The following is a 14,398-nucleotide window of genomic DNA, read 5'->3' as shown; positions in this document are numbered from 1 at the left end:
TAGTGCTGACCTTGCACTTCAGAATTCCCTCATACAACTAAGTGTTTTAAAGTATCTTTAAGTATCTGATAGAGATCATAAAATGTACAGATTTTAATCGGCTGGTAGAATACAAGGAATTTTGTTGTTGTTTTTCATCTTAGATCTTTCAGTGTGGGACACATGGAGTGATGAAACAGCCTACACAATAGTCAATTATGTTCATTTTCCTTCTTCATTTTTCTCCATTAAAATCATTCAAGCCACACCACTGGAAAGAAGGTCATTGCCAATCCAAAATCCGCTGGGGTTGGGAAGTATCTTGGGATAATATCCCACTTGCCACAGACCAGACTATAAATACTCATCTCTTGTTAAGACTTACGTATGAAACCTGGAGAGAAATGTTGTCAGCTTCTTGCACAAAATAAATTCTGCAATTCAAACTTCTAGATGGTGCTAAGGTAAGTGACTGATTCCCTAAAGCCTCAACAAAATGTCTGGTGTGAATGTAGCAAAGATAATGTTGCCTTAGATAAAATGCATCTTTACTGACTCTGTAGGGTTTTTCCACCTTTGTGTTGTGGGGAGAGGTGGTGGGGCGGCTGGAGGAGTGACTGGGGTTTATGGAACAGAAATCTGACCTTAGCTTACTCATGCCATTTTCCAAAAAGTCACTGCCTGATTCATGGTGCTCCTTATTTCCATGATGGGGAAGGTGACTGTGCCTATTTGGGAATTTTAAGAAATCCAACAGTCTAATTAAGCTACATTAAGTAAGCTAAACTTCATCAGTTTCTATGAGTCTGACTGACTTCTCTTCTCCTTGCACCTAGAAGATTGCAGGTCGTATTATTGGGAGAGGGGAAATTCTCAAGTCCCCATGCACGGCGGGAAGAATAGATCTCCGTTATTCGTTTGCCTTATTACTCACTACAGTGTTACACACTTAAGCCACTTCCAAAGATACATATCTTTAAGTACATATCTTTAACTTCCTGCTGAATATTCCATCAACTATAATTAATTTTACATTGGCACCTGTCATAATTTTTTTCCTTGGTGATTTTTCTGTCTCTGTATTTTTCCCATATAGCCTCAGTTTAGAAGTTCATTAGTAAGTGCAGAGATACAGTTGTCCTTCAAAACAATGTCCCTGTGACCTCACACCAGACATTTTCATATCCATACCCCAGACATAAGAAAGAGACAAAAACCTAGAGAAAGGAAAGCAATCACTATAGAGCTGTGTAAACAATTTACTGCTGCCAAACAATTCATTTGCAAGTGCCCATGATGCCAAAGATAAGATGAATTTTGAGGCAACTGTCTGGGTATTTCAAGCTATTGAGTAAATAATTAAAAAGAAATAAGAGGATATATTCATTTGTTTTATAAATTTTATTTAATAAATATTCATTTTAGTGTTTATTATGTAAGAGTTACATAAATATTTTACAAATATCTATTTGTTTATTCTTCTAACCATCAAAGAGCGATTAAATAACTTTATCAAGGTCATGCAAGCAGTAAGTAACAAAGCTAAGATTTGAACCCAGTCATCTCTCGCATACCTGCTGTGCTCTTAACTGTCATGTTAAGCTACCTCCCAAGATCACAGATACTCTTCTGTAGATTTACCTAGTTTACCTGTGAGCACTTCCCCCCTAGAGTTTTTCTCAGCTATATGTTTATTTACGTGGAAGAGTGTAATTTTAGGATTGGAAATATAGAGCTTTGCCAATAAGGATCTCGCTAGTTCTCCGACTTCTTCCAGGCCTTATCAGCTGAGCCACATTTATTCCCTTTCATCCTGAAAGGAGTTAGTATCATCTCTTAATGTGCACATCTTTTAAAGAATCACTGCATCTTTAAAAAAACATTTAATTGAAGTACAGTCAGTTAACAACATGTCAATTTCTGGTATAAATAAAATAAAGTAAAATAAACAATAAGGTCTTACTGTAAAAAAAAGTAAATAACATAAGAATCACTGCATCTTAAAACACCTGCACTGAATAACATTATCTGGAATCAGTGAAGATTTTTAATTATCTATTTTAAAGGAAGTGACAAAAAAGAAAACAAGCCAAATGCGTCACGGAAAATGCCCTAACTGTGGTTTTATTATCCTTGTATTTTGCTTCCTTAAAAGGAAGAATAAAGATATTCTTGGTTCATCCATCACTCAAGCCAACTCATGTGTTCTGATACCATCCACATCGGATGAGAAAAACAAGAAAGCCAAGAAAGCCAAGAAGATGTTGGAGAGTAATTATACCATGCCAATTGAATTTCTGCTTGTTGGATTCACAGATTACCTACCTCTCAGGGTCACACTATTCTTGGTATTTCTCATAGTATACACACTCACGGTCATGGGAAACATAGGCTTAATAATTCTAGTTAACATCGACTCGAGCCTTCAAACCCCCATGTATTATTTCCTCAGCAACTTGTCTTTCTTAGACTTCAGCTATTCCACAGCCATCACGCCTAAAATGCTGGTGGATTTCTTAGCATCCAAGAAAAGCATCTCCCCCTACGGCTGTGCACTGCAGATGTTTTTCTTCGGCTGTTTTGCTGATGCTGAGTGCCTTCTCCTGGCAGCAATGGCCTTCGACCGCTATGCCGCCATCTGCAATCCACTGCTCTATTCAACACTTATGTCTCGGAGAGTCTGTCTCTGCTGCGTTGTGCTGGTTTACGTCAGCGGAAGTATGACTTCGATGGTACACGTCTGCCTTACGTTCAGGATGCCATTCTGTGGCTCCAATATCATCAATCATTTTTTCTGTGATATCCCACCTCTGCTGGCTTTATCCTGTGCAGACACGCATATCAATGAGCTTCTGCTCTTTACCTTGTGTGGCTTCATCCAGACCAGCACTTTTGTGGTCATATTTCTCTCTTACTTCTGGATCCTCATCACTGTTTTGGGCATCAAGTCCTCAGGTGGCAGAAGCAAAACGTTCTCCACCTGTGCTTCCCATCTCATAGCCGTCACCTTATTCTATGGAACACTCCTGTTCATGTACTTACGTCCCACCACCAGCTATTCCCTAGGCACTGATAAAGTAGTTGCAGTGTTTTATACTGTTGTCTTCCCCATGGTTAACCCAATAATCTACAGCTTCAGAAACAAGGATGTAAAAAATGCCCTCAAAAAGCTGTTAGACAGAAACCGGACTTTCAGTTGAATAAGAATTTGAATCCTTTAGTAATTTTCAAGGCTTAGCCTAACCCTTCAGTCTCATCAATATTATGCCATGTGTCAACTATTTTAAGTGTTGACCACTTTCCACTTTCCAGACATAAAGATAAGTTTTCATCTTTCATACTTTAAAACGCTTTTGTCCTCTTACAAAATTCTGCTCTGTGAAACAATCCTGAATTAAAATAAATGATAGTAATTTCTCTCTATTTAGTGTTCTTAAACTATGTTGTACATTGATTTATTATATTCTTTATCATGTTTCATTGAAGGTATCTGTTGGTCTGTCTGAACTCACCCATATTAGAAACTTCTTGGCAGCTGGTAATATGTATCTTGGTTGATTTTTCCAAAACCTATGTGTCACCTGGTATGTGGTATTTCCTCATTACATGTCTACTTAATGAATGAATGAATGAACAAATGGATAGAATAGATGGACGGATGGCTGGATGAGTGAGTAAATCTAACTTTTGGTGTTTGGGAAAATAAATCTAGACTCTGCACTTACGGAACATTTACCATCAGGGAAATTTGATATTCCTCATATTTGTCACAGGTGATGGTGGTTTCACTGACTCTCAGGAAATGAGACAGAAGGTACATAACAATAGTCTCTTTAATATTAGAGCAGAGTGGGGCTATAGCACACTCCTTCTCTTTGGGCTGGACTGATTGTTCTAATAGATCTTCTGCTATTGCATTCACAGCAAGTATGTATGAAAAGCAAACACATTTGCAAAGCTCCTGGAGACTATAAGCTGTGCCCATTACTAATTTTTTGCCCAGATGTTACTGACATAATCTTTGAGGCTCTATCGTCAAGAAGAAGTGAATGATTGCTCTGATTATTTTATTCTGTAAACTGACAATGCAAACCAATTGGAGCATGAACACTCCTTTCTCTGAGATCAATTGCAATGATTAAATTAGACATTTTCTGTGGTTGCTTTGGATACTTGAGTCTCAATTTGATTTTCATTTTATTTTGTCAAAGGTGAAGATGCATACAGGTGAATACATAATGTTGTGCATTTTGTACTAATTATAAAAATATAAATTCCTGGATTCGTTTATACTGGGTGTAATCTTGTAAATGAAAATGGTAAAATAATTACCCATTGAAATTGGTTGTTTTTTGAAGAGTAGATGAATTAATATATGTAAAGCTACTAGTAAATGCATAATTTGAGAATTAAATGATCAGATATGTATAAATCTCCTAGAATATGTGTAAAACTTTTTGTGTCTGTCACAATGTAATGACATATGATTGCTCATTACTTTACCAATATTATATTACTATTTGATTTTAAGACAACAATTAGGGTTTGGTTTACTATAAGAAATTAGGAATTTTAAAAATATCTGTGAACCATTCCAAATGTTCTGAGATACTGCCAGAGACCAAAAAAATGGAACCTAACATTTAACTTTGTGTCCCTTCATCATGTTATAACATTTGCTCTAGGCAAAAATGTCAGAGTACAGAGTACAACGCCATTCCTTTGTTCTTATTTTTGAGTGGTTTCTGAAATGTATGGGTTATTTTGGTCATTCTTTTCATTTTATTGTATTTTCCTAATTAAAAACATTAAGGAGATTTCATATCATGAGTGAATTTCTTCTAATTATCCATCTATTGTGTTAATGCACATAAGGTTGCATGAAGAATCAAATCAGCTTCCTTAATGGGAGCTTTGTAAGTTTGACTTATTTTTCATTTTTGAAAATAAATTAGTCTAAAATAAGTAAACTACAGTGTATTCTAAACTATAAAATTGTTAAGAATTGATCTAGCCTAGAGTTTCTTAAAGTGGCACTAGTGACGTTTTGGACCAATTCTCCTTTCTTGGGAGAAGAAGGGGAGGAAGGTCTAAGTTGCACACTTTGGGTGTTTAGCAGCATCCCTGGTCTCTGCTCACTAGGTCTCAGTGGCACATTCCCCATGTGTGATAACCGAAAATATCCACTTTGTCAAATATTCCTTTGGAGGCAAAATTATCCCGGGCTTAGAACTGCCGAACTTGCTCAACGCTAATTTTTTGTCCATAACACAAATGAAACTCATGGGTGAGGTTACTGCCTGAACATGTGTCAGATTAATAATCTGGTAAAAACACCTCAGATGCAATTTTATTTTGTTCTGCATTATTTCCCTAACTTCTAAGATGTACTTTGATAATATGCATAAACAAAGAAAATTAATATGTACTTTTAACAAACTAAACACATAAAATGAAAACTATATATATATATATATATATATATACATATATATTTTGTGAAGTGAGTCAGAGTTGAGAGAAAGGCAGAATACAGTAGGACATTTGTGACAATCACGTTGAACTAGATTTTTCTGCTTCTGTCTATGATGAGAGAGAACGCTGTAAGACTGTGTTACATTTCAATCATAAGAAAGCAATGCAACGTACAAATCTAAAATACTAAAACCGATGACGTCACTGGAAAAATATCTGCATTTCAATGACCATCTGCAATTCAGGTCAGAAGTAAAGTATGTAACAGGTTCACATCTTATTGCCCTTCTCTGTGACCTGGAAGTCAAGGGCAAATGAGCTCTATGACATGATTTGAAAACTGTCAATTTTCCTAGCGCCATCAGATTAAAAAATATGTCATACTTAAAGGATGTAGTAAATATTTGTCTTCAAAAGAGCCCATTCGTAAGTAAATTATTTTCTCAGAAGTAAATAAAACAATATGTTCTTGAAACACATGAGATAACGTTTGCTACAATAATGTAAAGATAAAGATTTGGAGTGAATATTGGTTGAGAATCCATACTTTCTTTTAGTTGGCTACAAACACTGCTAAGTATGGTGAAGAGGACATGCCACAATTTATAACTGATATATCACTATTAGTTCTGATTAAATATATACATGCTCCTTTGCGTTGTTATACAAAATTTTCTACGAATAAAAATTTAATCATTGCTGTGTAAAAACCCCAGGATTTCACATATGGTAGCATGTCATTTTTCCTATATGAGAAGATAAAATATTTTATGCTTTACAAAGTCATCACATTTTTGTTTCATGTGTTCTCGTGCAAACTAATGGAAAATGACCTGACACCATCTCCCTCCGGGTACTTTCTCACCTCACAGAGACAGAAGCAGTGTGAGGTGTGCTCTTCTCATCATTCACCTCATTTTGAAGTAAAGCACACTAATCTGGCTGGATTAGCCATCACTATTGAGAACTGGGATATATGGCTTTTAAAATATATTATTAGGGAAAGAACCGCCCCTCCTTTCACTGATCAGAGGATGGGATCCAGCAACCATTTGCCATGGCCAAACCCTGGGTTCTAGCTCTTTCCTGCAAATTCAAAATTCATCAGTTGCAAGGGCACCAGCTTCTCCTTTAGTTTGACCTTGAGGCTGAAAAACAAGTCCAATTGAGATCATGCAAGGGGGAACAAAAGCTGGCATTGCCACACAGGGGCATCACCACACCTCTAGGTGAGCAAGGGCTGGGGTCCAAGCCTGGCAGCTGTGAACAATGGCAGAACATGTGACCTGAGTTGCCACTTCTGCATTCGTTCTGGTGGTATGATGCTCTGCCACAAAACTTAAGCGGCTGAAAACAATAACCATTCATTTTCCTCAGGAATCTGCCATGTGGGTAGGGCTGGGCAGGGATGAAGTCTCCGTGCTCTTCAGTGCCTTGGCGGGCCCTTTGGGATCACTTGAATAGCTCAGACTGGAATAGCTGTGGGTAGTCTGGGCATCTCTTTTTCAGGCAGTCTTAGGACACCCCCCTTTAAACTCTCCAAATATTCTCTTCTTCAAAGCAGCCTCAGAGTAGTCCATGAGCAAGTGTTCCAAAAGACCAAGGGTGATGCTGCTAGATTCTCATGTCTTAGCCTTGGAAATTCCAGAACACCCCTCCTATGTGGAAACAAGTCACCAAGTCCACCCGGATTCAAGAGGAAGAGTGTCAATGAATTTGCAGCCATCTTTAATCCATGATAGCATTTTATCATAATTTATTTTCTTAACTTCTCAAATCTATATACTATTCAGAGGCTTACAGAAAAGCAACCAGGAGGGATTTCTTTTGGACAAATTAACCCTTAATTGGAATTCCTCTCTTCTCACCCAAATAGTGGCTTCCATGATTTATACCTGTGTCAGTAATCCACACCGTTTCTACTAAACATGACTGTGAGCACAATCCTGACATTGCTATGGGATGCAGGTATGCATATTTAGGATAGTATAAATATACTTTTTCAATGTATAGGAAAAGAAAGGTATGGCAAACTGGAAGCAGTTTAGTAAATCAGGGACAAATCCATCTAAAAATCCTCCAAGAGAAGATGTCCAAGGACCCTGACGGGACAATTTCAGCAATCATTTGGACCTTCCCCAATGCAGGAGACCGCCATTGTTGATCTAGATACAATGTGATGTGTTGGCCAGGATGCATATACTTCCTTGGCAGCTTAACAGAATAATTTTGAAGTATAACATTTTCCAAGCCAAGCGTTCCAGGAAAATTCACTTGCCCTCAAGAATTGGATGGTCTTCTTGGCTATTTGTCATAGCATGCTTGGCAGACTTGAATTGTTTTTGTCACCTCATTTACTGCCCTCCCAGTAAAAAGACCACTGTTGAAGTTGTAGTTAGATCTTTTATAATTCTTCATACCTGCAAAGTGCTGTCTCTTAGTGTTCAAGTCAAAGTTTGACTGTGAAGCATGGAAATAAGACCTGGAAAAGTGAGCCCAGTTGAGTTAGCAATCCAGAGTTCATGTGTGCCTGACAGGGGTAAACATTTGTTCACATAGGAAGACTAACCTTATAGGAACACATTGTCCATGATATAAGATGTCATGTGAGTCAATGAGCCAGGGACTACTATCTCCATCATGGATATAAATATTGCATAAATAAGGCTGAAATCTGTGACTGCAGTGTGAGGACTTGTGGCATTGCTCAGAAGCTTCTTCCAGTGACTAGGGAATCTGTTTACACATTGGTGGTTGCGGTAGGCAGAGTGGCCCCCCAAAGATGCCTCCCCAGCATTTATAAATGAGGACACATCAGCCCTTCCCATGATTTGACCAAGATTGAGAACCTTTGTGTGTTCCAAACTTAAAGTTGCAAATACATGACTTTGGACCGCTGACTGATCAGAAATCTTAGCTGTGTTTAAGGGAACAACATCTTCTTCCTGGATTAATCAGGGGAAGGAGTCCAACTGATGAGGCTGAAGCTTTATGACATGTCAGAGCCTGTGGCCTGAACACAGGCTCATCTCCTCAGCATCTCCCTGGGGTTTCCTGCCTTAACTTTATCTGTAGATGATGTTCGTGTGACTTTGCAATAGGACGGCTTGTAAAGAATCGCTCTTGGATAAGTCTTACCTCGCTGTCGTTTCTGAGGAAAAACCCATCTGATTTGGCTTTTTATATTTACAAACACTATTTACGTTATGTGAATTGCGTGTCAATAAAAAAATCTAGTTCTAAGTAGAAAAATGTATTTATACATAGTAGGGAAATTCTAATGTCATTCTCGGCTACTATTGTCTTATAATTTATCTTATATATATATATATATAAAGTATTAAATTATAAGACTTTAAGATAAATTATAAGACTCTGGAGCTTCCCTTCCTTCCTCCATCCCACCTTCCTTCTCTGCCTCCCTTCTTTTTTCTCTCCATCTCTCTTTCTTGTTTAGTATTAGATTTCATGAGAGCACAGACAAAGGTATATATTTTAAAGGCAATGTCACTGGAGCTCCATAAATGTTACGTTGGTATCTGGATATAACAATTTTTTCAGCTTTTAATCAGCAATTAATACACTGATAAAATATATACTGATGAATTATCAGTATATTAAACTTCAAGTATTATCCATCTGAAGTAAAAAATTAACTAATGTGAATAGTGATTCTGTTTCAGAATACTGAACACATAATTCCCCATATATATTTTTTTATTATGAGTTATTTTTCTCAGCAATGGCTTTTCCACACAGAAAAAAACTGCACACAAATAAAATCTTCTATATTATTATTTAATAAGCAATGCTTTGTTGTGTTAACAAATGCAACAACCAACTTTTTTCTAAGTTTTGATTCAAATTGCAAAACATAATATTCTAATTATATAACTAGTAATTGCAGCAATCACTTTTGTAAAAGCTCTTAAAGACTGCCACAAATTTACTTAAATAAACTCTTAATATTTTAAATTTAATTTTTTTTTCTTTTTATCTTACTAGGTGTCTGGTCAACAAATAAAATCAACACAAGATTATAAATACTTCTTATATTTTAATACAATATTATGGGGTTTTTAAGTTATCCCGATTGCTTTAAAACTGAAGTCATACTCCAAATTTTGTTTTATTTTCAACAACAATAAAACAGCTGTAAGCCAATTTTTGAATTATGTATCTGAAATTGTTATTACAAATATCAGTCTGATCATCTAATCTACAAAGTTTCTCAAACTTTGTGTTTTATTAGTTGAAGTTTATCACTTTATCTTCGGGTGAAACATACTTATTCATGGAATAATTATACCTACTAACAAAAGTCAGAGAGGCCATCTCAGAAGATTAAAGCTGTCTGTTAGCCAAGAGATTTTTGCCTAGCATATAGGATTATTGTTTTTGCCTTTGACACCGGTCCCTTTTTAGAGTTATTGCAGCAGTGACTTCATAAATTACGAAGGAATTAGTTTATTGCATTTAATCATATTGCTTTTTTTTTTCTTGCTTTGAATCTGCAACCCCACTCTCATTGTATAGCTGACTCTATTTTTCTCATGGACTATTTTGTTGGATTTTGAATGTCTTTTGGTCTCTTATGACATAGTAATATCTTCTATTTGGTATCTAAGGACACTCATGTTGTATCAGTATCTTCACAACTGTATGTAATTTTGTCATAATTCTTTGAATTTTGTGCAGTATTTGGATTGACACAAAACCATTATTTTATCTACCTGCATATATGTTACTCTCTTTTTATGCTAAAATACCTAAGAAATTGTAATGAGTTAACAACAAAGCTTAACAAAACTATCTACTACCCTCTCCCAAACACATAAATAATGGATATATTATTTTCATAATTGAGTGCTAAATATAAAATTATGTAAAAAGCTAATAAACGAATGTGAAATATGTGCAGAATTCCTACACTATTATGAGTCTACTGATTCAGTAGAATGACAGGTATAACAGAATCGTTAAGACACAGTCTGCATCTCCTTGATGATTATTGAATTATTAGAGAGAAGAAAATCATACATTTTTATATTAATAATCTAAAAGATTATACAATTAATTTTTATGTGTAATCTCTGATAAAACTATTTTATTTTATTTATTTAATTTTTTTAAATTGAAGTATAGTCAGTTACAATGTGTCAATTTCTGGTGTACAGTATAATGTCCCACTCATGCATATACATATGTTCATATTCATATGTTCATATTCTTTTTCATTAAAGGTTATTACAAGATATTGAATATAGTTCCCTGTGCTATTCAGAAGAAATTTGTTTTTTTATCTCTTTTTATATATAGTGGTTATTATTTGCAAATCTCAAACTCCCCTCTCATAAAGCTTTAGTGTAAATGATAAAGTTTTTCAAGTATGATGATTTATAATCATCAATTTATATCAATTTCATAATGAATCAGTGAGATAGATAAAGCATGTATGAATGTTCCCATTTTATAGGAAGAGAGACAGCTTCAGCTGTTTCATCATTAGAACATTTCAACACTTGTCTGAATAGGTCTATGTCATTGGAACATATTTCTTTAGTTTCTGCAATTGTTTATTGTCTGTGTTGTGCCTTTATCCTAAATGTGTGAGTTTTAGAGAACACATCCATTTTTAAAATTGTGTTATTTGTAGAAAGAAGTATATTTTATCAAAGTGAGAGCAGAATTATCTACTGAACAACTGTTGAGAAAACCGGCAGCTCTGATTATTACCAGTCTCAAGAGAACAGAAGAGAGGCTAATGATCCAACCTCTGAACATCTGAGGTTCCCATATGCACAATGAGCTACAGTTTGTGCCCCCAAAAGAAAAAGAAGGAAACATAAAAATGCTCTACTTTCAACAATAAATCCTTTAAGAATCATGAAAACCCAGTCTTCTCTAGAAATCCTGCTTAGTCTGTACTTCACTTAACTGGGAGTATATTTAGGAAATGGTGATGTAGGTTTATTTAAAATTTTGATATTTCCTTTTATCTTCACAACAGCTGTAGGATTTCAGTATTACTCCCCAACAGCCAGAAAACAGTTTCTTAACCTGTGGTGAATTTATCTTTCAAAGATTTTCTTCCCATTTTGTGGAAAAGGGAAACTATTTACATAATACCTAAGTTCAATATTTTCGTGTCTGTGTGTATGTTTATGTATTTAATATTTGGTTTATATCATAACTTAAAGTTACTTGCACATTTCTGGAAAATTCGAGATATTCTACGGGAAGTGGAATATCTGAGAATTGTAACGTATTTTATCTATAGTACAAGGAAAATCATTTCTTCCCAATCTTATTAATAATAGTTTCTGGAAATCTTTTAGATCCAATTTTATTTTATAATTCCAATAAGAATATTTAAAGAATTATTTTCTGTTTTCCTTGATTTTGTCACTGCTTCCTGTCCATTACAAAACCCGAGCATGCACACAGAAACTTGATTCCCAGAGCTCAGGACAGCTTTTGCTACAAGTTGCTGCTTCTTACCACTGCAACTCCAGTGTGCTTGAGTAAAGTAGCTTCAAATGAATATGCTTTAAAGGTAGACTATCTAAGCTGTATAGTTTTGGGTCTTTCATTACATCAAGGTGGTGGTTGATAGTGAGTTTTAAAAAATTTTTATTTGTGATTGTTGTTTAAGTTTTGTGTGTGTGTTACTTGATTTTTGCTTCTTTTGCCTTATAAACAATTTTAGTCATAAATCATTTGCTATATATTACTTCAAAGTATAAGTATATTATATTTTTTATGAATGTATAGGCTTTTGAATTTATAAATGACAAAACATTTAATATAAAACATAATCAGTTATCTATTTATCTGTATATAATAGTCACAGAGTCGTAAGTAATTTATATTTATTGAATGTAGGAAAGTATGCAGGAATGGATTAATTTATTGACCTGGAACCATAAATATTGTTGAATTAGTATTATATCACGTCAAAAAAAAAAATTGGAACTAAGTGGCAGCCTACATTTTTGCCTACGTTTTTGAAAGCAGGACATATCTGACCAACATGGTTTGAGTACTTGCCTCTCTCCATTGAGTTTTTGGGTTTGCTGTTTTAAAGATGTGAAGGGAAATGCAAGGACACAATGAGAAAGTTTTCAAGTTAAATCACACCACTAATTTTGATTAGCTTCAAAACTAAATAGCAAAGGAAAAGATTAATCCACATCTTCCTCCTCATTCAACTCTTCTGGACAGCACAGTCATTGATTGTCCAAGTGGGGAATCTGACCATCAGGTGATTTCAAAAAAGTTCTGATGTTTGAGATCTGTAAAGGAAGGGAGTTTAATATGATGAAAGACAGTGTCATGACTTAACTGGGTGTGCAAAAAACAGGTTTGCCACAGATAAAGAAATAATTTCTTTCCAGAGTGGCACTGTTTGTAGCCCCGGTAAGCAGAGTATTTGTGAATGTCATACAGATGAGGCGTATCTGGGTTAGAATGTCAGTGCTACCAGTTTCACGATCTAAGAGAGTTTCCTTATCCCAACTGTGATGATGTAGAAACTGAGAAGGAGGAAACAAAATAAGCTCTAGTTCCAAAAATTTGAGTCACTGTAAATGAATTGTCTAGTATACATGTGGTCCACTGCTGAAGTTAATATCTTTTTTCATCTAACTACAGGGTAAACATAAATGCCACCTGCTGTTATGAATCCAGATCACGCAGAAATCATATATATTTATTTTTTTATCTGAGTGATATCATCTTGTTCTGGAGCTAAAGAACGACACAAACCTGAATGCATGGCAGGTTGGAATCATACAGGTGTGAAGGAATTCCTTCTGGTAGGTTTAACTGAAAATCCTAATTTGCAGATCCCTCTCTTTGTGCTTTTCATTCTTATTTATTTCATCACGCTGGTAGGTAATTGGGGGATGATCGTGTTGATCTGGTTAAATACTCAACTTCATAGTCCAATGTACTTCTTCCTTAGCAACCTCTCTTTTTGTGATATCTGTTACTCTACTGTCATTGCTCCTAAAATGCTGGTCAATTTCCTGTCAAAACACAAGTCCAGCACATTTGCCGGCTGTGTTCTACAGAGTTCCTTTTTTGCAGTGTATGGATCCACAGAAGGCATCCTCCTCTCTATGATGGCTTATGACCGCTATGTAGCAATAGCCAACCCTTTGCTGTATACAGTCATTATGACCCAAAGGGTTTGTATTCTGATGGTTCTTGTATCTTACTTGGGAGGGCTCATTAACTCCCTGACACAAACAATAGGTTTGCTCAAACTAGACTTCTGTGGTCCGAACATTGTGAATCATTATTTCTGTGATATCCCCCCTCTTCTGAAACTCTCTTGCTCAGATGCCCACAACAATGAAATGCTGCTTTTAATATTCTCTGGGGTCGTTGCAATGTTCACTTTAATTATCATTGTGGTCTCTTATACTCGCTTCATCATCGCCATCCGGAGAATCCACTCGGCTGAGGGGAGGCACAAAGCCTTCTCTACTTGTGCCTCCCACCTGACTGCTGTGACCTTATTCTATGGCTCTGGAACCTTTAGTTACATCCAGCCAAGCTCTCAGTATTCCCTGGAACAGGAGAAGGTCTCCGCTGTGTTTTATACGTTGGTGATCCCCATGCTAAACCCACTGATTTATAGTCTGAGGAATAAGGATGTGAAAGATGCAGCAAAAAGGTCAATATGGCGGAAAAGAACCTCCACTTGACTCAATCTCGTCTTTTCTAACCTAACATTAACCTGAAAATAAATAGACGTTCTTTAAAATTGTATCACAGATACAATCACAAACAAAACTGTAATCAAGACACTCTCATGTAATTTGAAACGTGAGTCTTGGGTTTGACTTGAAGACTGAAAATCACTCTATCTCACCATTCATTGTCTTGTGAGCTGCAATAGTTTCATTATCAAAAAATTTGATAAATATATTTTTTT

The 14,398-nt window shown here is 35.7% G+C and overlaps 2 protein-coding genes across 2 annotated transcripts; both read left to right on the top strand.

Moving 5' to 3' along the window:
- The first annotated feature begins 2,240 nt into the window (after window positions 1-2,240).
- LOC105090082 (olfactory receptor 5AS1) lies at window positions 2,241-3,179 on the top strand. Its single transcript, XM_010981271.3, has one exon. The coding sequence runs from the start codon at window positions 2,241-2,243 to the stop codon at window positions 3,177-3,179; it is 939 nt and encodes a 312-aa protein (XP_010979573.1).
- A 10,050-nt stretch (window positions 3,180-13,229) lies between these two features.
- Window positions 13,230-14,168, top strand: LOC105090052 (olfactory receptor 5J3-like). The gene has a single exon (XM_064491832.1). The coding sequence runs from the start codon at window positions 13,230-13,232 to the stop codon at window positions 14,166-14,168; it is 939 nt and encodes a 312-aa protein (XP_064347902.1).
- Window positions 14,169-14,398: the final 230 nt, after the last annotated feature.

This window comes from Camelus dromedarius, chromosome 12 (assembly GCF_036321535.1).
Source record: "Camelus dromedarius isolate mCamDro1 chromosome 12, mCamDro1.pat, whole genome shotgun sequence".
Taxonomy (NCBI): Eukaryota; Metazoa; Chordata; class Mammalia; order Artiodactyla; family Camelidae; genus Camelus; species Camelus dromedarius.
This window is presented reverse-complemented; position numbering and strand designations above follow the sequence as displayed.